This window comes from Adiantum capillus-veneris, chromosome 2 (genome assembly GCF_014529385.1).
Source record: "Adiantum capillus-veneris isolate H3 chromosome 2, ASM1452938v2, whole genome shotgun sequence".
Classification (NCBI taxonomy): Eukaryota; Viridiplantae; Streptophyta; class Polypodiopsida; order Polypodiales; family Pteridaceae; genus Adiantum; species Adiantum capillus-veneris.
The window spans coordinates 79,106,939-79,133,228 of NC_140932.1; the positions used below are offsets into that span (position 1 = coordinate 79,106,939).

Genomic DNA, 26,290 nt, shown 5'->3' on the forward strand with positions numbered 1-26,290 from the left:
GGACAGGCTGGATTCAGGAGGGGTTTCTCCACACTGGATCATGTCTTTACACTCAGAGCTATCATTGAGGAGGGTCGAGCACATGGTAGACGGATATATTGCAGCTTTGTGGACTTCCGCAAAGCTTTTGACACAATGCCGAGGGCCAGATTGATGCGTTGACTTATGGAATTGGGGGTACCCACAGAGCTGATATGGGGGATTATGGCATTGTAAGTTTAGTGATGGGTCATGTACGCACATCAGAGGGGATATCTGACATAGTTCACTCCAACCATTGGAGTGAAACAGGGATACCCATTGTCCTCTACTTTATTTGGTATGTATGTTGATGAGGTCTCTCATTATATTGACAGTGGAGGAGGTAGAGGTGCTAAGCTTGCAGGGACATGGATCCCTCTTTTATTGTATGCTGACAATATCGTGTTGATATCAGACTCACCAGAGGGTATGCAGAGACATTTGGACGCATTGCATAGTTTTGCAAGGGATAGTGGATTGTCTGTCAACCTTGGTAAAACCAAGGTTATGGTATTTAATACCACGCCTGTTGCTACATTGGCTTTATCTTACAGAAAAATAATTCTAAATGAATTATTGGATTTATAAGTGAGAGAGTTTTCTCGCTTGGAACACCAAGGAAAAATAATTCTAAATGAATTATGGGAATTTTAAGTGAGAGGGCTTTTCTCACTGGAGACATCCGAGTACAAAGTATTCCTAGTGCGTCATTCAAAGTAATGACGGGAGCACTGAGAACGGGAATATCTGTAAGGCCACCAGGAACGGGTACTTCTGATGCGTCACATCGGATGGGTGACAGGGAGCATAGGAAAGAAGTATCCAACCATCCGGGAACGGACATCTCTGATGCGTCATAGGATGGGTGACATAGAGCATCGTGAAGGAGATTGTACAGTAAGTTTGGTAGGAAAGGACTAGGTGATGGGTATTCCTGATGCGTCACAAGGTGGGTGACGGGTGCATCGGAAAGGGAATATCCATAGTCGAGAGGAAATTCCGAACTGTGTTAGAATTGTGCACAAGGAAAAAGCAAGCACTTGAATGAAGATGGCTTCAAAGGAAACTTTGAGGAAAAACAGATGCTTTTTGAAAAAGCGGGATTACTTTTCGGGAAAGCAGATGCTTTCCCGCGAGGAAGTCTATGTCTGCATTGCAACTGTGCATGTGATTGCATCCAGGGACGCCTGGGAAGTGCTGTGAAAGCATTGTTTTTAACTTATAAGGTTTTATTGAGTTTTTGGGCAAGTTCAGACTATTTTTAAAATACGCCGGCCGCCCATTTAATAAGTGGGCAGTCATCTAATAAATAAGGCAACACATCAGCCAGCATTTTCTCTCTTTTTTTCTGGCAGAACGGTGGAAAAAAAATGAAAAAAAAATTTAAAAAAAAACAGTTGCGATCTCTACGCGAGCAGCTATTCGTGCTTGTGGCTAGGAGCTATAAAAGTATCACATGCCCTCACTCAGAAGGAGGACCAATCTTTGCAAGGAGGAGATGCTGCAGCAGATTTCAGCCGTAAAGAAGACGTTGCCGGTGATGCCCATGGCTGGCCCAAGTGTACCAAATGTGAGTTCCCTCGCGAAGAAGTGCCTACGAAGCGTGTTTCCATCACGACAAGTTGCTGTTTTTCTCTGTTTTCAGCCCATAAACGTCGTAGACGGGGCTGATTTACGAGAAGGAACCCGAGAACACACCTCTTTTGTGTGTAGGATTGGAAGAGAGGATTTTCTATGGAGAGATCTCTTCCGGGGAATTGCTTTTCGAGAACGGAGTTGCGTTTCGAGCGTCGAGACTTTGACAGTAAGGATTTACATGTTATGAACTCTGAGTATTTGTTTGCAGGTGTACTTCCTCTTAGTGAGGGAGTAGGAGCAGAGGAAGGCATGAGCCTCTGCAGGAGAAAAGCGCTCTGAGGAACTAGAGCCAGATCAGCCCAAGGGTTTTGTACCCGAGTTTGGGAAGTAGATCCACGGATCGGAGAGAGGTAGTCTCTCAAGTTGTGATCCGGAAGTTGGGATTCCCAAGTAAGGACTTCGTGTCCGGGAAAGTAGAGTTGTTCTGCGGGAAGAGGACTCTGGAAAGAGAGTTGGAAAAGAGTTGCAGGGATGCCATGCCCTGAGTCTAGAAGGTGAGATCCAGAGGCGAGAACCTTGATTCTCGAGGAATTGGAATAAGGAACGGAAGTTCCTTGGAATAGGGTTTTGCCCTAGGAATCGGAAGCTGAGGCTTCCGGGAACCATCAAGTCTTATTCTAGAACGAACGTGGTAATACGTTCGGTTCAAGTGCTTGTATAGACTTCTCCTCAGTAATAAAGATACTATTACGAGGGGGTTCAGTAATAAGTGATAAAATCTATTTATCCGAATGTATTTTATATTGCTATGCCGCTCCCGTTTGTGACAACGCCACTCATTCACATATGGTCAGGACAATCTGGAGTACACTGATGCATACACATATCTTGGGGTGGTCTTTGGTGGACCGAGGTTCACACTGAAAGTGGCAACAGACACTAGATTGACTCGTGCCTATGCAGCCCTAGGTGGTTTAGAGAGGATTTGTTCGCAGGTTGAGTTCCAAGAACCTCGAACAAAACTCTTGCTCTTCGACACTTTGGTCGCTTCAGTTATCCACTACGGGGTTCTCGTTTGGGGACCGTCTGTTGACAGTGTTGGATGGAGTAATATGGAGAGGCCCTTGGTATCTATGATTTCTAGGCTGATTAGAGTCAAGGCCTCAGTTCCACATGACATCATACGAGCGGAGCTGGCTGCCCCACCTATGGAGGTTGAGGCACTTACCAGGTCAGTATCATTTGTACACAGCTTATGGGACACCACTAGGGACAGATATGCTAGGCTTGCTCTTGAGTCATCCAGACAGCTGGCATTACAGGGAGATACATCATGTTGGTATGCACAGATGAGCTTATGGTTTCAAAGGCATGGTTTCAACATGGACAGGCTGCCCCCTTTCCAGTATTCTCTTGATGCACCACGTATGGAGATTACTAGGCTCATTCGGCACGATCTTATCCAGCTTGATACCAGGAGGACATGGATAGAGCCATCACGGGACTTGGGTACGAAGAGGGATTTCTATAGAGAGCATCTTCTCCATCTCACGACAGACGGTTTTGTCACACGGCCCAGCTACATGGACAGACATCTATCTCATGGGTTACGATGTGCCATAGGCCAAATTCGCACATCTTCACACCAGCTTCGGATTGAGACAGGTAGATTCAGAGGCATACCAACATATAGTAGGATATGTCAGTTAAGCTATGCAGAGCCAGAGACAGAGTTTCACTACATATATCACTGCACAGTCTACATGAGATACGGGGACGCTTTCATTGTTTATTCAGAGATGGCTTTGACTCGTTAGATAGAGTCATGAGATATCAGGATCAGAGATGTCTCGGATTATTTCTACTTGAGATACAAAGACATAGAGTCTCTCTACTGAGAGGGCATAGACAGAGACAGTCCCAGAGACGCATCTCAGATTTTTTCAGTACGAGTACCACAGAGGCAGAGGGAACACCACCATCACAGAGCTCGGTTCCCACCCATACACACACCAGCGGTACTCTCATTGACCGAGCTATAGAGTTGGGGAGATCGAGACGACCGCGATTGAGGAGGGGAGCCACACAGCACCGACGGAGATTGCCGCAGAGGATCCATAGGATTCTAGCACGACACCCAGAGTGTCGATCAGGATAGGCTTCATGCTACTGCTATATTGTATCATGATGACACTTATCCCCACTTTGTACCTTTGTAGCATGATACCATTGCTCAGCTTACCAGCCACCCATAGGAGTCGGCAGCACTCCTATCTCAGTTTTTAGTTTTTAGTTTTCTTGGTTTGTACCCGTACTAGACTCATCATTGTAATCAATTTGGTCTCATAGGTCATTTTGGCCTTTTGTAGACGTTAATATATCATTTTGGCCTTTTGTAGACGTTAATATATCATTTCATTTCATTTCATCTCTCTCTCTCTCTCTCTCTCTCTCTCTCTCTCTCTCTCTCTCTCTGTATTATGTAATGTATTAAGTAATCAAATTACAAGCCCAAAGGCATTTGTAGGCATAACAAGATAGATGGAGGTGTTAGTGCAAAAATCCCTAAGATTATACAATAACGACAAACCGTGAGGGAAAATATCACGCGCACATCTAACCCTATGTGCATGAGGACAAGCACGTCGTGCGTACAGGTTGACAAAGGTGCCAGAACACTTCCTAGGTTGTCCTAAACCCTAGAAGTTGGAGTTAGCAGTTTTCAGCCATCAGCGTTTTTGCAACAGTACCATCCCTTTAGCCTCGTCACATCCCTTTAGCCATCCATTGCGATAGATTTCAGTTTTCAGCCTTCGCGGTTTTCAGCCTTGACGCGGTCGTCATCGCTGGTCCTAGACTTGACATAGTCCCATAGTCCCATCGTCATCGCCACGACGCAGTACCACATTTTCAGCCCTTACATCGGCGCCAATTATCAGCCTTACACATCAGCCAGCGTTTTCAGTTTTCAGCCCTTAGCACAGCAGTCGTCGTCGTCATCATCCTCATCGTCGTCGGCACAATACCCGATGGCAGCAGATTCCCAACGATCTCAGTTTTCAGCCCTAGCGTTTTCAGATTTCAGCCCTAGCGTCGTCGTCGTCACGGCAACATCGGCGTATCCGTGACGGTCGTCGTCGTCGTCTTCAACATAGAAGAGCAGTAACTGTCGTAGGCATCATCGTCTTCGACATAAACCGGCAGTACCCGTAGTTGACATCATCGTCTTCGACATAGACCATCAGCACCTCGTCGTCAACATCATCGTCATCGACATCGAACCTCAGTACCTGAACACCCCTTCAATATCTTAGTACCCAGTACCCAGAATCAATAGTATCAATACCCATTAGCATCAACATCTCAACATTTAGTCAAAGTAGTAGCATTGTGCAAGAATAAAGAAAGTACTTGCTTTGGCAACAGAGCAAGGGGGCCCTTGAGGGTTGGGACCCAACATCCCTGTGTCGTCTCTTTCTCTCTCTCTCGTCTCTCTCTTTCTTTCAGTTCAGTTCAATTCTTTCAAGTGAAGTAAAGTGTCCCTTGTGTTTGCGAGCAAATCTGTATTCCCTTCCTTTGCACCTGACACGGCGTCAACAAGAAACCCTTTTACAAGAAGACTGATGCTTCGAATGTTTTCAAGCAGGGTATACATTCACTACATGTCACGATTGTGACTAGTTACACTCTTCTTGATTCATTACAAATGCAGATGCGAAGTGTGACTAACCCAAGAGGACTCCTGTTCTCGAATGGTCACACCCCTTCGCCCAAAAGACATACCTCTTCGCCAAAAGCCACACTCCTTCGACGACTGGTCACACCCCTTCACCTTACGGATGCGACTCTTCTCCCAATGGTTACAGCTCTTCGCCGAAAGGATGTGTCTTTTCGCCTAAAGTCATGTCTCTTCACAAAGAGACATGCCTCTTCACTGATGACTATTCAATTCCTATAAAAGGAACCCTTGTATCACACTTTCAATCAATAAAAACACTGAGTCTTCTAAGTCTTGTTCTGAGTTCAGTTTCAGTTTCTTAAGTCTTAATCATGAGTTTAAGTACTTAATTAAGGATTAGCAACTAGAATCCTTACAGTGGTATCAGAGCAAATTTTTCCCGGGACCCAAAGGTTGTGAGCCTCTCACCCTCACCGCTACTCTCCCCCTTCCCGGAGTTGTATGGAAGCAGAAGAAAGATGGTCAGGACCCATGTCAGCATGAGGTAACTTTTTTCTCAAACACATACACAAAGCTAAGCAGAAGATGGCAGAAAGCGTGAGTGTTGCGGCATACTAGTTGCACTTCTGGAGTAAGAATCTCCAACAGTAGGTGACGCTTCGCGTGGTTCTCCCTTGCGCATCAGCCACGAGCCCAAGCCTCCAGGCCGACCCTTCACCCGGCAACTTGCTCACGACAGCCTACACAAGGAAGCGCTGGCTGTTTACGAAGAGGCATCAGCTCACGTTTTTTAAAACCTGCAGCGCAGCGTTTCATTTAAAAAAAACCAGCGCTGAAGTTTATTAACCAAGGCCACAAGTCCACTTTATAAAATTTAGGCCGGCCGCCCAACTTAATTGTAAGTGGGCACCCTTGGGCACACCTTTGAGGAAAAAAAAAGTTTTAAAAAAATGCCAAGAGGCCAGCGGCAGCCAGCGCAAATGGCAAGACATCGCCATGAGGAGAAAAATTCAGCGCACCCTCTTCTGCTAACTTCCCGCGCCACCAATTCTGGCCATCAACAGACGTGCACGCGGGCTTGTTCAGAGTCATGGACGACGATGCCTTCAATGTTGCCGTCAATTTTCTCTCGTACATAGACGATGTACCCGAAGAAATATTGCCAGAAAATCCTCCTCCGGCTCCCGAAGTGATAATTATACCAGATACCCCCGAAGCAGAACCCGTACCCGAACCGGAACCCACATTCGAACCGGAAGTCATTCTCATTTCGGATTCCCCGTCTCCAGTTCCAGTTCCAGAGGAAAGACAGGTTCCCGACTTCATTCCGGCACCCGAGCCTGCTCCTGTACTTGCATTACAGCCAGCAGTGTTGCCCCAAAATTACCTGGTTTATGTCACTCATCGGCATGCCTCGCGCTCACAGGGCTGGGTGGTGTGGCATATCATCGTTACATGCGAGCCTCTTCATTTGCCACACTACGAGCACATACTGAGCCGATACCCCCACTTGGCTTATTCTCTGACGGAGTGTCGCGTGGATTTAGTAAACGACATCATTTCCCAGCAGCCTTTAGTTCGGGTTCACAGCGAGTTACAGCTTCCTGACTACACGCCTTTGACGCCAGACGACACACCTCCTATCGACGAGGTGGAAGATATCGAGGATTCGAATCTTGGACCAAATTTCTTAGAGGAGTGGGACGCAGCATCAGCAACAGCTTCACCTTTTTACGGCAACCACACCTCTCCAGCTTCTCCGAGATATTCCCTCTGAGCCGTCAGAATGTCAGAGACAGGCAGTGCTGCACCAGACGATCCGATAGCCATACTCAGAGAACAGATGTCCGTCCTCCAGGAGGCCCTCTCCACCGGTCTTGCACCGATGACCGCACGTTTGGATGTCTTGCAGGCCTTTTCTTCTTCGAGGACGCAGCCAGCTACCCATTCAGTTTCTTCGGTAGCAGAGTCAATTCCTGAACAAGTCGACACTCCGGAACTAGAGGTAGACAATCCTGAATTGAAATATCTTTTTAAGATAATAAACACAGCACAAAAAAAGAAGATAGATGCAAAGTTGCCCGAGCCATACAACGATCGCCGCAATAAGCGCGTGCTGGACCATTGGCTTTTTAAAATGGAGGTTTACTTTTCAAATACTGATCTCATTGAAAGCAAGAAAGTTGCTTTGGCTAGTTCTCTACTGAAGGATACTGCATTCCTTTGGTGGCGTCGCCGTATCAAAGATGGAAAAATCACCGCTACTTAGGACAAATTCCGGCGCGTTCTTTGCAAGGCTTTTGAGCCTGCAAATGCCGATTTCCACGCCCGGTCTTCTCTCCGCCGCCTGAGCCAAACTGGCTCCTTGGCCGTGTACATCTCAGAGTTTCAGAAATTAACTCTTGAGATAGAGACACTCAGTCCTTCCGACTAACTCCACAGTTTTGTTGACTGACTTGAGCCTTCCCTGCGAGATGATATCCATAAATTTAACCCTGTCACACCGGATGCTGCAATCGCTTATGTTGAGCGTCTTGGTGACAATCGGCGCCCACTCAGAAGTTTCCTTCCTGGTGATCGAGTTTCCAATTCTGCAAGCTCTTCACAACGTAATTACCAAGGACAAGGTGGTCAGAATCAACATTCTTTCTCAGGAGCTCACTCTTCGAGACAATACTCTGCTGGACAAACTTCTTTCCGACCCCAATCTTCTGGACAAGAAGCCATTTCCAGAGCCTCCTCTTCGGCAAATAATCAAAATCGACGAAACAATCGTCCCAATCAGAGAAGGAATGGTCGTCGTGATTTTCGGCCGAATACGTCCTCTGGACAGCAATCCTCTTCATCAGCTCCTTCAACCTCCAACTCCAACCGTACAGGATTATGTACAATTTGTCATGGAGATCACAGATGGTATGAATGCCCCAAGAAGCCAAATCCTTCAAATCCTCGCCAGAATTCTCACATGGAGAACACAATTACAGAACCTATCCACAGCCCACCTCCTGTCCCAAACAAAGGCAAACAGGCAGTACGGTGTGTTCGAGTTTCCAAGGTTGTAAGTGCCTTAATGATGAATACTCGGAATCACGTTACTGCTCCAGTGGATCTTTCGAATCAGGTTCTCAGCCTCCTTGGCTTTGTTGGCAAGCAACCAATCAACGTTCTTGTGGACAGTGGGTGTTCTACTAATTTCGTCAGCACATCTTTGATTACTAAATTGCGCCTTCAAACTCAACCTAGTGAGGCAGCTTACCAAGTAGAACTTGCTGATGATTCCTTCCTTGAGTGCAACAAAAGAATTGAAAAGCTAGATTTTCAGATACGGGATTACCAAGATCAGCTTGGTTTTTCAGTTATGCCCTTGTCACATTACGACTTGATCCTTGGCCAATCTTGGTTATTTCAGTATGATCCAATAATCAGCTTCAGAGATCACTCAATTCGGCTCTTTCACAAGCAACAGGAAATAGAGCTTTGTGGTCTTTTCAGTGCCAAACCCATTATATTGGTTTCTGCTTTACAAGTCAAACGGCTGGTTCGAAAACGTGATTGTGCTACTGCCTTAATCATGTTAAGAGATGTTAAACCCGGTGCAGAAGAAGCAGAAGTTAAATCCTCCTCAAAAATTGCCTATTTGCAACAACCCTTCTTTCAACCACATTTGGACTTGTTTCCCGACGAGCTACCAACAACTTTGCCTCCTCGGCGTCCCGTGGATCATCCCATTGATTTGATCCCCGGCCAACCTCCACCAATTCGAGCCCCTTATCGAGTTTCATACTCAGAGTCTCAAGAGATACAGCGGCAGCTAGAAGATTTGTTGGATAAAGGTCATATTCGCCCAAGCAAAAGTCCCTTTGGAGCTCCTATTTTGTTGGTCAAAAAGAAGGATGGATCTATGCGTCTTTGCATCGACTATCGTGCTTTGAATAAGTTGACGATTAAAAACAAGTTTCCCCTGCCTCGCATTGACGAGTTATTTGATCAGTTATTGGGAGCAAAAATCTACTCCAAAATTGATCTAAAATCAGGGTATCACCAAATTCGCATTCGCATTGGTGATGAGTACAAAACAGCTTTTCGCACAAAGTATGGTCACTATGAATTTCTGGTATTACCATTCGGGTTAACCAATGCCCCGGCCTCTTTCATGACGCTGATGAACGAAATATTCGGACCATACTTGGACAAGTTCGTGATCGTGTATTTGGATGACATTTTAGTTTTCAGTCGAACGATGGCTGATCACAAGGAACATTTGAAGCTTGTCTTCCAAGTTTTGCGAACCAATGTGCTATACATCAATAAGAAGAAAAGTGATTTCTTCAAGAATCAGGTGGAATACCTTGGTCACATTATTTCTGCCAGTGGCGTTGCAGTTAATCCCAAGAAAATACAAGTCATAGTGGATTGGCCTTTACCGCTCACCATCTCAGATGTGCGCTCCTTTTTGGGACTTGCACTTTTATCATACCAAGGTCCACAAATTCTCCGACATTGCAGCTCCTTTGACTGAGCTTACCAAGCAGAATAAACTTCAATGGACTGAAGAAGCAGAACAGTCATTCAAAGCCCTTAAACATGCCTTGACGACAACTCCAGTTTTGGCTATTGCAGATCCTACTCAACCTTTTCAGGTCATGACCGATGCGTCAGATCGTGCTTCTGGAGGTGTTCTTATGCAGAATGAGCGTGTCATTGCTTTTGACAGCCGCAAATTTTCAGCCATACAAATGAGATACCCAGTTTATGACAAGGAATTTTTAGCCATTGTTCATGCTTACCGCACTTGGAAACATTATCTTCTTGGGGCAAATTCCGTGGTGCAGACAGATCATCAATCATTGACAGACATTTTTACTCAACCGGTGATGAATCCTCGTCAAGGACGATGGGTTGAGTTCTTGGCAAATTTTCATATGATTATTCAATACGTGCCAAGCCTCGCAAATGCAGTTGCAGATGCCTTAAGCCGTCTTCCTCGAGCCATCAACTTTGCCATTTCCGGTGTGCAGATGGAAATACCTGCTTGTTTCAAGCATAAGTATTTGACAGATCAAGATTTTGGGGATGCATTTCAAGCCCTTAAATCCTCTACTCCGACTCCTACAGAGATGAATATGTTTGCAGCTTACACCATTGTCAATGACTTGCTGTATTACATTGATCGCATTTGTGTTCCACACAATACACCATTGCGGAAAATTTTGATCCAAGAATATCATGAAGTCCCTTTTGCTGCTCATCCAGGCATCAACAAGACATACAGATTGTTATCTGCAACATATTTTTGGCCACAAAAGCAGCAAGATGTTATTAAGTTTGTCAAAGCTTATCATTCCTGTCAAACAATGAAGGCCTCTTGACAACTTCCTCAAGGGTTACTTCATCCTTTGCCCGTACCTCAAGAAAGATGGGAAAGTGTCAGCATGGATTTTATCACTACATTGCCTCGTTCTCAAAAAGGCAATGCACAGATTCTCGTAGTGGTGGATCGGTTTTCAAAGATGGCACACTTTATTCCTTGCAAGAAAGCTGCCTCGGCACCAGACGTTGCGCAATTGTTTGTGCAACACATTTTCAGATTACATGGATTACCAAAGTCTATTGTTTCAGACAGAGATCCAAAATTCACAGGACATTTTTGGACATCCCTTTTCAAATCCCTTGGTACAAATTTGTTATTCAGCTCAGCATACCATCCTCAAACTGATGGGCAGACAGAAAGAGTGAATCAAATTTTGGAAGAAATGCTTCGGCATTACATACAAATTCGATTGGGATCATGGGAAGAGTATTTGCCACTTGTAGAGTTCGCATACAATAACTCTATCCATTCAGTAACTGGCATGACTCCATTCCAAGCAGCTTATGGGCATACTCCTCTTATACCGACAAACTTTGTTCTTCAACACAAAGTAGCTCTAGCAGATCAGTTGGTTCAAGAAATGCAAGATGTACTTATTCAAGTACGTGACAAGTTGGTTCATGTCCAACAAAAGTACCAGAAACAAGCCAATAAGCATCGACGACATGCAGATTTCCAAGAGGGAGATTTGGTTTTATTATATGTAGCACCTCATCGCTACAAAACGGTGAAATCGGTCTTTCCAAAGTTGCGCCCTCGCTTCTATGGACCTTCCACTCTCATGGGGAAAACTTCATCCAACTTTCCACATTTCTTGGCTCAAACAATACATACAAGGAGATTCGCCAATTCCAGACTTATCTTCTTATGTGCCAGAAATTGAAGATGAACACATAATTCTTGTTCCAAAAAAGATTCTTGATGTAAGACAAAAAGAAACAAGACGAAAGATCACAACAGAATTTCTTGTCAAGTGGATGGATCTTGATGAGTCAGACTCAACTTGGCAGACGGATGAAGATATGCAGCAGTACCCAAACCTCCTTCAAGAATTCTTTGAAAAGCGGACGACTTTCATCTGAACACGGGGTTTTAATGTAAATGGGAGGGAATGTCACGATTGTGACTAGTTACACTCTTCTTGATTCATTACAGATGCAGATGCGAAGTGTGACTAACCCAGGAGGACTCCTGTTCTCGAATGGTCACACCCCTTCACCCAAAAGACATACCTCTTCGCCAAAAGCCACACTCCTTCGACGACTGGTCACACCCCTTCACCTTACGGATGCGACTCTTCACCCAATGGTTACAGCTCTTCGCCGAAAGGATGTGTCTTTTCGCCTAAAGTCATGTCTCTTCACAAAGAGACATGCCTCTTCACTGATGACTATTCAATTCCTATAAAAGGAACCCTTGTATCACACTTTCAATCAATAAAAACACAGAGTCTTCTAAGTCTTGTTCTGAGTTCAGTTTCAGTTTCTTAAGTCTTAATCATGAGTTTAAGTACTTAATTAAGGATTAGCAACTAGAATCCTTACACTACATGTCCTGAGCGAACCTCGACGTCTCTAGAGCAACCTTTTGCTCCCACGACAGAAAGATCCCCACGCCCCAGGGCCACCTCCAGCTAAGAGAGGTAGACCCGCTATTGGACTAGTCCCTAAAATCTATGGCATACGCCTTGAAAGTACAAATAAATTGTGTCAAGCACATGGCAAAGTCAACATCTTGAAAGCCCTTATCTTCTTTGATCCTGGAGCGACAGAGAATTTCATCTATCCGGAATTCTTGAAGCGGATGCTTTGATTATGATGCAAAGGGTGGAGAAATTGAAGCCGAGCTAGCTACAGGGCAAACTCAAAAAGTGGTACCGCTCATTGGTGCTCTTCCAGTGACTATCCAAGATTATCATGGAAAAGCCGATTTCCACATTATGAAGTTGACATTCTTTTGGGCATGCCTTGGTACGACATGAATGATGCGACTCTCCACATCCGGAACCAAGCCATTACTTTGATGCAGAAGGACAGGCCAGTCGTCCTCAAAGTTCGATTGTCCGAACAAAAACCTGAATGAATTTTCTAGTTGTTTTTAGTCAGATACTTTTGAAAGTATCGTTTGAGACAGTATCGTTTGAAATTTGTTTGAAATGGATGGTATCTATAAACCTATCTGGGTGTCGATTTGAACTGTTTGACTCTGGTTTTAATACTGGTTTCAATGATTGGTGATTTTACTCCCAAGTGGAGTAGTGAGAAATGTTGTTTTGGTATTGTCTGAACCTCGGAACGACACAAACAAGATGTCTAGGAAGCATTTCGTTGTATGCTTGAAAACTTCAGAACGGCGCAGACAAGATGTCTATGTAGAGTTTCCTTGTATGCTAGAAAACCTCCGAACGACGTAGACGGGATGTCTAAAGAGTGTTTGGTTGTATACTTGAACCTCCACGCGACGCACGTTGCGGTCTGGGGAGCGTTTGGTTGTACCAGTCCTCTGAGCTCATGGCCTCAACCTTTTTAGGTTATTTGCCAAGGGAGTGACGAGGTAGTCGTTGAGTAGCTTCATACCTCACGCCGTCTGTCTCAAAGGAGTGCTCAGTGGCGTTGTTCGTTGCGTCTTGTAGCATGCATATGTAAGCATTTGTGTTACATCGTGAGAAGCCAACGACCCAGAATATCAAGAGCTCCGATCTGGAATGAGACCACTTAATGGATAAGATTTTTCTGGGAAGCCAACAATCGAGAATATCAAGAGCTCCAATCTAATTGAGAAAACTGATTGTCCCTTGAAGTGTCCCTCGATATGTCCATTGGAATGACCCTCCGAAATTTCTGAGCTAACTTGAGTTGTTTTGTAGATATGTTGTACTCGAGAACGATTACTTTCTTTCAAAGAAGGGGGGATGTCACAAACTGCTGACGTGTCAAGCCACTGAAGAACAGAGCCAACCTGCACATCTCGATTGAGGGGCCTAAACCCTAAGAACAAGTAAAAGAAGAAGAAGAAGAAGTCCTACCAGCTTATGGGACCCTGTTCGATGGGGCCCATGGGACCTAAAGGCATTAAAATTAAAGCGAGGACAACACACACACACACAAAGCGTAGAAGATGATGACGTGGCAATTGTCCGGACAGCCTGCAAAACACGTTGACATGTTGACGTGGCACCTATACGGATTTTCGCGTTTTACGTTGATGACGTGGTAAATTACGATATGTTGCTTTTGGGACCGGATGCTTTTGAGTTTAAAGCTTTTCATGTCACTGCTTTTCATGGCCAAGGGCCTTTAAATATGAGCCAAGGGCTCATTCTCTGGCATGCTTCTGCATGCAGGTGCAAGGATTAGAGTATCGGCGTTGTACTGAGTTGAAGCAATATAAAGAAATACCGCAAGGGGTGCCAACGTTTGGGGCCGGTGCTCTCTTGGGGTGGAACTCCACCACTCCCGTCTTGTGTCGTGCATCCCTTTCTGTCTAGTTGTTATTTGAAGTGCTTAAAGTTGCTTAGTCTATTCTTTCCCGTTGGCACATGGTGCTCGTCTCGTGACAACTGCGAATGTGGGTACTGTTGCGATGTAAACACCGACCATACGAGTTACTAGGTAGCCTTACTAATGTTGCTAAATACCAGCCTTGATGCTAACTCTGCCTTGAAAGCAAGTACTACCACTTGGATAGTCCTGTCGTGAAAACATTACAGGTGAAGCTGAAAGGTAAGGCTCCTCGGAGGTATTTCCAAAGGTTGCTTGTCGACGGAAGTGGATGCATGCTAAATGTGAATGCAAATGCAAAAGAGGGTTAGGGATCCTGTCTCCAACTCCTTCAATAACCGCATTCGAGGCAAGCAAATCTTGATATTAAAGATCTGAATTTTCGTTGTCCCAATGTCAATCTTCGTTCAAAGACATAGCGATGAAGATGAGAGCGCACCCGAGCATAATGGACTAAGGGTGGAAGTGGCTAATAAGTCTCAGGTCGGGACGCAAAGCTTCTTTGAGAAAAAAACTAAGAGGTTTTGAAATCAGCCCGTGGGGCGGTAGGCTTTGGCTTTCACCCGAAATTCTTTACTTTACTTTAGACACACACAAAGAGAGAGTACTTTGCAAAAGGGACCTGCGACGAGAATTAACACTTAAGCACACACACGGCTCGGAAGCTAGAATGCTCCGAGCAGACGCCGACAACCTGTAGGCCCCAAAATTGGCGCCCCTTTCGGAATTTCTTTTTACTTTGAGAGGGTAAATTACAAAGTAGAGTCCTCGGAATTCTTTACCTGTATCCAGCTAGATACCACCTCTTTTGGCCAAATTTCGGCAACAGAACAGCCCTAAAACTTGCGCGAAACCAATTCCCCTGCTGGAACTCACTTCCACTAGCATAAACCCTCTGATTCCTGCCAAAAAACAGTAAATTCAGCACGCTGTATTTACTGGTTTTTTCCCTGTTTTCAGCCCTAAACAGTCCCCGAACTGTCCTCTGTCAGTGGGGCACGGTTCCCAATGGATCTGGCATCTGTCTAGCTGAAAAACAGTCAAATTACAGCGCTGAAATCGCACCTGTTTGGTGAGGTCATGACCCTCACCAGTGCCTGCTTTTGCAGTAGCAGTTAGCTACTCTTGTTCCTGCTCACGGAGGCTCTTGCCTCAGCACAAAAGCAGTAAACCACACAGCTGTACATCAGTCAAATGAAAAGCCCTCTTGTGGGGCATCACATGACTGCACATAGGGGGGAGAGAACATTGTGTAGTGTGCAGGTCATCACTCCTAGCACCACACTATACATAGAGTGGAAAGGAAGCACTCCATAGCTCTTAACTTGTGACAGGAAGCTGCAAAATGAGCCTCCCAGCTATCTTCATGCATGAGGAAAGTGCATTAAAATGCGCCACTTGGCACGATTACAAGCATTTTCCCGTTTCGGGGTTGCCGCCTTAAAAACTCACGACTGGTTGCCCAATTTACTTCGCGACAGAGTTGTAAAATGTCCCCCTTATCATTCCGAAGGTAATGACACGAACACATTTCACGGCCCAAAATAGTAGTTCCCTAACTTTTAGGAGATGCTTCCGTTGGGCTCCCACAGATCTTCTGACCATCTATCCTCATTGGGACCGCATCCAAAAGTGCAATGTGGCCCAACTGTCGGATACTTTCTGTTGGTGATCCCACCTTGACTTTATGCCTTTATTGAGTTCACTTCCTAGTATCCACCAACTTGCTAAGTGCGACGGGGGGACCTACATGACCTTGGGCTGAGCCTAGCCATCCTCTTACTATACGAACTCCAATGCCGACCAACTTCCCGTCTGCGGGTGAAACTACCATTCACATTGGCCATACAATGTCCGACCATTTGCAACTTCAAAAAGTGGTCCTACTAGAGGCCCACAAAGTGCCAGGCTAGATCCTAAGCTAAACTAAGGCTGATGCTAGACTATAGCAATAGTTTGTCCACGTGGTGCAACTGCACTATGTACGTGACAAGTACCTTCATGAGCAAAGTAGCACCCTTAGCGTTTTGCTCTCCATTAGCACCATCAGCACCTTCGGCACCATGGCGTTTCCATCTTCTAGTGTTTCGAGCCCAAGTATAGCAGATCAAGAAACATTTTCATAATTCAATATCATCATTTTCATCCTCTCAACACCCTCGACATCAGCATTGGGAGATCAGCCCATAGCCTCGTCAGTCTACAAGCCCTAGCGTTTTCCATTTTCAGCCCCTAGCGTCTCAGATCCTAGCATCTACCGCAAGGTCCGATTAGCATCTCAACATCTAGATCCATTTGTGTAATCTAAAAGCAAATACCTCACCAGCAATAGAGAGGGAGGCCCTTCAAGGGGCGTTTGGGACTCCATCTAGTGTTACTCTTCTTTTTGTTATAGACTTGGGCGACCCAAGTCAAAAACCTGGCACGACACACGAGAAAATCACTTAAAATACTTCACAACTTTAAAATTTGAGTCGACACGACCTGGCGTAGTTCCGTGCCTAGAAGTATTGGCCCAAAATCTGGCGCCCCTTTCGGTATTTATTTTTAAATTAATGCTTGAGCAAAGTACAACACCCGAGGCACCTCTACTCTCAGACTCTGCATCAAGATGCTCTGCAGAGTGAGGCCCCAAGGATCTATTTATTCTTACAAGGGATGCCCCAAAAGCAATAAACTCAAAAGCAGTCAAATCCCAAAAGCATTTGGCCTAAGAACCGCCCAAAAAGTAGCAATTGGCAAAAATCCGTACAACAGCACGCTTTTTGCGAAAAATCCATACTGTCTATCCACGTCAACACCCTGGCAGAAGTGCCACATCATCATTTTGTGACATACCCCCCTCTTGAAAGAATTGTAATTGCCCTCGATTACGCCTGCAAAATCAGACATAAGCCATAATCAGTTCAGTAGACACTGACTCTAAGACAGGGATGCCCCAAAAGCAATAAACTCAAAAGCAGTCAAATCCCAAAAGCATCTGGCCTAAAAACCGCCCAAAAAGGAGCAATTGGCAGAAATCTGTGCGGTAGCATGTCAACGCTTTTTGCGAAAAATCCATACTGTCTATCCACATCAGCACCCGCGCAGAAGTGACAGTCATCATTTTGTGACAGACCCCCCTCTTAAAAAGAATTGTAATTGCCCTCGATTACGCCTGCAAAATCAGACATAAGCCATAATCAGTTCAGTAGACACTGACTCTAAGTACCGACGGACTAGACGACCCAAATCCAGCACTTGTACAAAGATGACAGTCACATCACATTCACATGACATTCAGATCATATCACATAGAATCCATTCTAATCTAGGACCGTGATTCCTGGCAACTTAGCAATCGCATCTAAATCCACATCAGACCTCATTGATGTCGGATTAACTAATCCTTATTGCAATCATGTCCATAAATTTCTCGAGACCGAAAGGCTACAGCCATTTCGTCAATCATTCCATCTGCACTCAAACACAATCATGAGCAAGTAATCATTTCCAAGAATCATTCACTTCTAGTCATCTTTTCACTCTGTGGCGATCTCATCCCTAGGGAACTCTTGATGCGCTCCATTCAATCATTCATCATGATTCAAAATTCATGATTATTGTCGTTCATTCTGGAGCTGTCATTGCTCCGAATTCGTTATCATCTCATTCTCTATTTCACTTGTTATTTGTTCACAGATAGCAGGATCCTCCATAAAACATTCGTTTCATATGTAAATAGAAGTCATCTTCGAAAAGTCCTACTTCAAAATTATTCGTTCATAATTCATAAAGAAAAATATTGCCAGTTCATCCCTAATTTTCTATCTAGTATTTATTCTATTTTCAATCTATTAGTCATTCTCATTCTTGTGCCTTTTTGGGGCACCATGCAGATATATCTTCTTGTTCGCCACATTCAAAACACTTTCCCATTTTCAGATATTCATCTTTCCGTTCTTCTGTCAGTCGAGGTCGTGTATCTTTTTGTCATCTGCTTCTATTATGACTTGTTGAAGGTTCATCTTATGGATAAGTCAAGTTACCCACATGCATAACAAAGCCTTGCTTAGCATATCCCATCAACTATTGTATGGACTCAGATTTCTATAACAAGCACTAGTCTCATATCTCTTTGGGAAGTCCACAGCAGAATCACTCGATTTGCTGCTTGAAACTGATCTTCTTAAAGGATGAAGCAAGTAGAAAAACATCCCAAAATCTCTCACAGTAAGTATCCAAAGTTCTGCCTTGACCATCCGAAGATGATTCCCGTCAGTAATCACGTCCAAATCGTATTCTTGAGTGAGCCACGAAGAAATAAAGAGTCTCTTCAACTTCAGCCACGTTGTCGGTGCTTCTTTTCTTAACAAAATAGTGGACCACCATGTCCATGCAAAAATGATGATGCCCGTCTAATCTTGGAGTGCTCTGCGTAGCGGCCTCCAGAAAACGCTATGTCAAACTGTTGAATAAAGACTAAAGCCTTAGGAGCATCTCAAAACCCTGAAAAGGTCTCAAACAATACTGTGTGTCCACCCTCTTCCGTGGTCTTTTTCCCCTTGCCCTCGAGAAAATCATATTGGTTGGCTCTGCAAAAGTGCTTCCTCTTTGAATAAAACATATGGTTATCGGATTCCAAACTCTCAAAAGAGGATGAATCGTCATCAAAACTATCAAGAAAAGTGTCGGGATCTGCTTTTCGTTCTTTCCGAAACTCTGGTTCTTTCGTTGTTTCTTGCCCTTTTTGTCCTCATCACTCGAGTCAGAAGAGCATGAGCTGCCTGAGCTGTCAAAAGAAGATGAGGACGAACTGGACAATTCTTCGAAGTGTACATGCTTCTTCTCTTTTCTTGCATTCGCAAAAGAAGATTGACGGCCCAAATAACCAGGGTAATCAGTTCCCTTGTTGTGTTTCTTTAGTTGCTTCTTCTTTGCTCCAAAAAAGTTCGTTGACTCGTCCTTTGACAACGTCCTCGAGTTCATCTTCAGTAAACATCCGTGGGACAAGAGGTTTCTTGAGGGTTGACTTTATTGGGAAATCGATGGCTTTCTGCCAATGGGAATGCACCTCATTGATTGGGTGCCGGATCAAAAATTTGGCATACTAGGGATCCTTTGCAAACTGAAGGATCTTCTTTTGCACAATCATTTGCATCTCAATCAATTGATACTCCGTAAGCCGTGGGTACCACATTTTGTGGGGACCGCTGACCCTGATCAGATGAACGAAAGTAGCAAATTTTGCAGAGCATGGGACGAAGTGCAAGACCAGGAAGCCCTTATCTTCTTTGATGGAAGAGCCAAGCCCAACTTCAACCAAATTGGCAGCTCGACTTGGAATTACACAGGAGGAAATGGGGCCACCGACCGAGGCTATTTTAGCGGCACTCGAACAGGATGCTGCCATTACACCTGTCGTTCGCAAACTACGTTTGCATTGTCGGGGGTATTTAGGGTGCAAGGACTTTTACATCATGCCTTCAGAAGTGTGTGATGTCCTCCTAGGAATCCCTTGGTTCCACAAAAACAACGTCGTGGTCAATTATAGGGCAAGGAAGGCCATCTTGAAGAATGAGAAGGGCAAAGAGATTGTACTTGATGTAAAAGTGAAAGGCGAGTCCATCCCATTTGATGAAATCCAGTCTTTTTGTTTATTCGATCTTCTTGAAAGAACTGAATGATGATCAAAGGTCAAATATGTCTAACCTCGACAAGGAACGACAAGAAGTTTTGCAAGCTCAGGCTCACTATTTCTATGCACGCCTACCATGCGAGTTACCTCCTTCAAGTCCTGAAGATCACACGATTGATTTGATTCCTAGTAGTACACCACTGACCAGCCACCTTATCGAGAGACCATTTGTGATTGGCCTAATTTGAAGAATGTTCATGAAGTTCCAAGCTTTTTGGGTTTCTTCTCCTATTATCGGCGGTTCGTTCGAAAATTTGCACAGATAGCTTCTCCTTTGCATGTTTTGATTCTACAAGGGATTCTATTTGTGATTGGCCCAATTTGAAGAATGTTCATTAAGTTCGAAGCTTTTTGGGTTTCTTCTCCTATTATCGACGGTTCATTCGAAAATTGCACAGATAGCTTCTCCTTTGCATGTTTTGATTCTGAAAGGGGTTCCTTTTACCTAGGGACTATCAAAGATTGCAGCCTTTCAGACTCTCAGGGAAAAGTTGACAATCGGACCAGTATTGGCTTTACCAAACTTGCAAAAGCCCTTTGTCATTTACTGTGATGCATATGGTCACAATTTGAGAGCAGTCTTGATGCAAGAAGGCCATGTCATAGCTTATGTCACAAACGGGAGCGCATAACAATATAAAATATACTCGGATAAATAGAATTTATCACTTAATACTGAAGCCAAGGATATAGAGAGAAATAAATAGAGAGAGAGAGAAGATCGACACAGTATTGGGACCAGAAGATGGGCTGGTCCCCCCCCCCCCCCCCCCCCCCCCCCCCCCTTAAAGAGTATTCTTTATTAGGAAGAATCTTTTTACAAGCACAAGAACCGGAGAAAACCCCTCCATTCTAAATCTCTCACTCGATGGTCGTTCCTTCCCGTAAGGGAAATCCGAGAGACAAGCTCTCAATCCTTTTTCCGTATGTACTCGGAGTTGAGACTCCGTAGACAATTTCCGAATTCCGTTTCCGGAATTCCCAAGCGTAGGCCGAAGCCTTCTCGCTTCTCCTTCGCGATGAAGTACCTGCAAACACACACGCAAACACACGACAACAATTCGTATGGCGAATCCACAATAGATACCTGTCGCTCTTGCGCGAGAAAAGCGACTTCCGTGACTCTTAGTCTCGCAATCTCTCGCGCCTTCTGGCGACAAAGTCTTCTCTTGCTAGCGCTAGCAACCCCCCTTCAGTGAGGGCATGTGATGCTTTTATAGCTCCTTCACCACAGCACGAATAGCTGCTCGCGAAGTGATCGCGGCCTTTTTTTTTTCTTTTTTTTTTTCCGTTTTTTTTTTTCTGTTCTACACGAAATAGGGAGAGAGAATTCGCTAGATGGTTTTGTTGCTTTATTTTCTAAGTGGCTCCCCACTTAATAAGTGGACGACCAGCATATTTTTAAAATTGGTCTGAACCTGCCCAAAAACTCAATAAAACCTTATAAGTTAAAAACAATGCTTTCACAGCACTTCCCAGGCGTCCCTAGATGCAACCACATGCACGAATGCAATGCAAGCATAGATTCCTCCCGGGAAAGCGTTTGCTCTTCCCGAAAAACTCGTTAAAATATTCCGCTTTTTAAGAAAAGCTTCTCAGAACCCATCTTTATTCTTGTGCTTGCGTCTTTACGCGTATTCCTCTTTCCAGTTTGGATTTCCTCTCGACTATGGATATCCCCTTTCCGATGCACCCGTCACCCACCTTGTGACGCATCATGAATACCCATCACCTAGTCCTTTCCTACCGAACTTACGGTACAATCCCCTTCACGATGCTCTATGTCACGCATCCTATGACGCATCAGAGATGTCCGTTCCCAAATGGTCGGATACTTCTTCCCGATGCTCCCTGTCACCCATCCAATGTGACGCATCAGAAGTACCCGTTCTTGGTGGCCTTACAGATATTCCCGTTCACAGTGCTCCCGTCATTACTTTGAATGACGCACCAAGAATACTATGTACTCGGATGTCTCCAGTGAGAAAAACCCTCTCACTTAAAATTCCAATAATTCATTTAGAATTATTTTTCCTGTTGTTCTAAGCGAGAAAACCCTCTCACTTATAAATCCAATAATTCATTTAGAATTATTTTTATGTTAGATAAAGCCAATTTAGCAACAGCTTACCAGAGCGGGATGTTTTCATGTCCTAAACGGGCTGCACAGATTTATGAGTAGAAAATTTTTGACAGTTATCCATGCTCTTACTCAGTGGCAACATTTTCTACTCCGAGCCAATTTCACCGTCATCATAGACCATCGGTGTTTTTGCTACTTCTTGTCGCAAAAGCAGCTTTCGGAAAAGCAGATGAGGTGGGCTAACATCCTGTCATAATTTCATTTCCGGATAGTCCATGTTCAGGGACAAAAGAATTTAGTGACAGATGCGTTGTTTAGAAAGCCCTTGGTTCTGGCTATTTCCACGAACATCATCGAAGCTTCGAGGATATGGTAGATCAGTATGCCACAGATCCTGATTTTGTAGATATCTTTCACCGGATACAAAGCGGAGAGACAATTGTAGGCTATTCCACACGGGACGTCTATTTGATGCGGAAAACGATGTGTGTTACACAACCTTTGAGGGAAAAGGTTTTGACAAAGTGCTATTGTCCACCTTTTTCCGACCACCGCGGCATAGATACCACCTTGTAGGGTGTTGAGCGTTACTTTTATTGGCCGAGGCTCAAAAAAAGGATGTAAAGTCTGGATGAGTTTGTTCGCAATTGCTTAGTATGCCAAAAGGTCAAGTTTGACAGGCATAAGGCATCAGGATTTCTACAACCTTTACCCATACCCTCTCGTCCCTGGAAAAGCATTGCCATGGATTTTATTTTTTATCTTCCCAAGACTCAAAGTGGGCAAGATGGCATTTGGACAGGTATTGACAAATTCGGTAAACAGACCCACTTCATTCCGGTAAAGAAGACAGTTAAGCCCGATCATTTGGCGAAACTGTTTGTCTCAGATTTTCCAATTACATGGCATGCCTGAGTCCATCGTTTCGGACAAAGATCCCCGATTTAGTAATTTGTTTTGGAGGGCAATCTGGGAGAACATTGACACACAGTTGCCGTTCTCGTCCTCGTTCCACCTGCAGAGTCCAGACAGATGGGCAATTTAAGATAGCCAATTCAGGGTTTTGGATTTGTAGAAGTCTTATATTTCGGATCAAAAAACTTCATGGGAAAAGTATTTGCCCTTGGTGGAGTTTGCCTACAACAACATACTTCATTTATCGACAGGGAAGGCGCCATTGGAAGTGATCGAGGGTGCTAAGAAGGTTCCTCGATTTCTAAGCACCAAAGACGACAACTTTTTTGAAGTAGATTTTTTCGGAAAAGTCTAAAAGGTATGTAAGCCTTAAGGCCATCTAGGAGTTCAGAGGAGGAGAGCTCGTCCTCTTTTGACCTTGAGTTTGTACAATAGTTTGACGTCGCCTTCTCTGGAGGACGGTTCACAGCGAAGGGCGGCATCTTACTCGAAAGAAACTGCACAGACATGGTGGTCTACTCTGTTGTTATGCAGAGAAGCACTTGCGACGTGGTTAAAATTCAAGACAATTTTCACGTCAACTTGGATATCAGATGAATAAATGTCATCACAGCTTGGCATCACTTGAAAATGACTAAGAAAGATACATTGGATGACTATTGTTTCATATTTGAAATTGTTGAAGTAGAGATGTTGAAGCCCAATGAGCACTTGAAAAGTCTTTGTCTGCCAAATACACATTTTTGAAACACTTCGGAATATTGATCTGAACTGTAAAAACTGTTGTTCCTGGAGGCATTTGACCCAAAGCATCTGCTACAACATTGTGCAACCCTAGAGCATAATCAATGCTCATATGGAAATTGGATAATTTTTGGATCCATCTTCCTTGGCAAGATTCATCACTAGCTAAGTAAACTTCAAAGAAAAATAATCAGTCATAACTGCAGACTTTGCTACTTTTATGCACTTTATAAAAATTTTATGTTGCTTTAGGGCTTTTGGGACCAAGTTCCGATAAAGAGAGGGTACCGTTAGTCTTACATTCTGACTATGTGCTTGATAGAGAGAGAGTGCATGTACACTCAGATTCATCAATGAATAAAGGATATACTGCAAGGGGCCGCTAGTTGAGGAACCAATGCTTCTTAGAGTGGAACTCCACCACTAAGTGTCTCTTGTCTACACAGTGTTTCAAGTGTAAGTTGGCTACTCTGTTCGAGTTCACTATTGTCACAGAGTTTTACCGCATTGTCAAATCGAGGTGATGTACTACTGCATGTGTGCCAGCATAGACTAGTTTGACGAGAAAAATGTTAATTTGTGCTAACATGGTTCATCAATAAATGGTCAGCGACATAGACTAGTACAATGGCTTCTTAAGATTCAAGAAACTAAAAAGCTATAAATTAATGAATCAGAAAAAACAAGGACTGCAAGCCTTTCGAGCATTACCTGCATTAAGATGCGCACCAATTCCGTGCTGCCAAACCTTGCCGCTTCAAGAAAACACTGATTAACATTGTCAGCTCCGCCCTCAACGAGCATGCCCAGCAATCCTTGCATAGCACTGGCAGCAATTCCAGACGCCCAACCAGAATCTATGGCCGTTGAAAACAGTGTTAAAGGAAAGCATGCAGCATCAAAGGCCTCAGTATAATCCTTCCCACTAAGCCGGTTCCCTGCAAGCTCCAAAAAGCGCTTAAATGCCTTAAGCTGAAGCTGAGACTCTATGGAAGAGTTGTATGTGACCATCTCTTCTCCTCCACTCCCTTTTCTCCGAGCACGTGAGTGTGAACCAATGCACTTCAAGGCCCATTCAGTAAATCGCTGCACCTTGGCAGCTGCCTCTGCCTTCAGCATCTCATCTCCACTGCACTCCTGTAATCGCTCCCGCAACCTGCAATAAGAAAGGGCAAAGTCCATATCGAAGCATTGAAAAACTCACAAATCTCGAACAGATTTAAAAACTCAGCACACAAAAACCTACAGTTCCACGACTACTACACTCAAATCTCAAAAGAATGAAAACACCCAACCTTTGAGCCATAACGGTCACTGTGTCTGCTAGGCTCATTGTACGACTGCGACATGCAGAAACACAAGAAGCCAGGAATGAAGTTCTGAGGGCAGCCCTAGTGAAGTCTTGAGCACCTGCCTCAACAAGCCTTTCAATTAAACGCGTTGCACCGTGCAACTCGTCATGGGTACATAAAAACCACACTGTGTCTAAAGCAATACATAATCCGTCATTAAGCCTCTGCACGTCAGCCATAGGGATCAGGCTCTCAGCAAGACTCCAATCATGAGCACCAACAGCAAGCTGGAAGGACCTCCCAATTTCAACCTTATCCCGCTTGTGGTCATACCTTTTAGCACCTGGTCTTTCCCTGCACCTGCTCTTGCCCCTGACTTTACCTGTGCTTACCTGCTCATGGGTACACCACACATCAGACATGCATTTTGGATCACCTTTATCATCTTGAGGTCTACAATCTGTAGCTGCCAGGCTTCCATAACCTCCATCCACCTCATCATGAACAACTTCAGCAAAAGTATCATCAGCTGAGCGATCAGGGGCAGATCCAACTTCGAAACTGGTTGTGCACTCTGAGGTAGTATGGCAATGCGACCCCAGCTCACATCCAAAGGAGTTTTTCACCATGGGCACAGCCTCGTCTTCCTCCATAGGCACCACATCATCCATAGCTGGCTTTGGCTTCAGAGCATTAAGAAGGAACGAGCGACCCTGCAGAATCTCTAGATAGCTATTCGTCTATAGCCTTCTTAGCTACAGACACCTACACTACGGTTTTAAAAGAAAGATGGTCCCATAACCTTAGAAAGGGAGAACTTCCTCCTCCCGCAATCCTGCAAGGGACCGAGAAGGCCGAGGAAACGCAGAGCCTGCGGCACAAACACAAGCTTCACAAGCTCAGATCTCGTCAAACAACTCCGAAGCAGATGAAGCAGCCCGCATGGGAGCCCAAACCCTAACAGACAAAGTGGAAGAGAAGGGATTGCCAGGCGGGTAGCCTCCGAGCCAGAAGCAGGGAGGCCAGGAGAAAGGGGCGATCAAAGAGACGCTTGGTGTATAGTATAGGAAAGGAGATAAAAGGGGAGAGGGATGATGTGGGCGCTGGTGGTGATGGTGGTGGTGGAGGTCAGAAGAAGCCACCTTTAGCTCATTAGGCAGAGCCCCACTGCTTGACACACATACAAAAGAGACCACTCACAGACAGAGGCCTTTGCATTATTTGCTGCTTCTCTTCCTAAGACCCTTGCATATGTTCCTTGGTTTCATGTACTTCATTGCCATGGAATTAATCTAGCCAGTTGACGATGTCTCCCTTATGTAGTTCATTTGTGCAATGTAAATTGTACTTTTTTCTCTAACGTTCTAAGTAGGGAGGCAAGTTATTGCTTCGTTAGACCGATGGCGGTAGTTGGCAAGCTCGTGAACTAC

The 26,290-nt window shown here is 44.6% G+C and overlaps 2 protein-coding genes across 2 annotated transcripts in view; one reads left to right on the plus strand and one right to left on the minus strand.

Annotated features, from left to right (window-relative positions):
- LOC147463040 (ankyrin repeat protein SKIP35-like) overlaps window positions 1–26,023 on the minus strand; it is a 47,492-nt gene extending 21,469 nt beyond the window's left edge. Inside the window, exons 1-2 of the mRNA XM_086486737.1 lie at window positions 24,864–26,023; window positions 24,280–24,724 (exon numbers count right to left, since the gene is read on the minus strand). Coding sequence (XP_086342863.1) covers window positions 24,280–24,724; window positions 24,864–25,531 — 1,113 coding nt within the window. The 5' untranslated portion in view covers window positions 25,532–26,023. The remainder of the gene's footprint in view (window positions 1–24,279; window positions 24,725–24,863) is intronic.
- Window positions 4,123–7,055, plus strand: LOC147463041 (uncharacterized). Its single transcript, XM_086486740.1, has one exon. It carries the CDS (start codon window positions 6,369–6,371, stop codon window positions 7,053–7,055), a length of 687 nt encoding a protein of 228 aa, XP_086342866.1. The 5' UTR covers window positions 4,123–6,368.
- Window positions 26,024–26,290: the final 267 nt, after the last annotated feature.

Coding starts and splice junctions, on each gene's coding strand:
- LOC147463041 (XM_086486740.1), top strand. CDS start 6,369: ATGGACGACGATGCCTTCAATGTTGCCGTCAATTTTCTCTCGTACATA.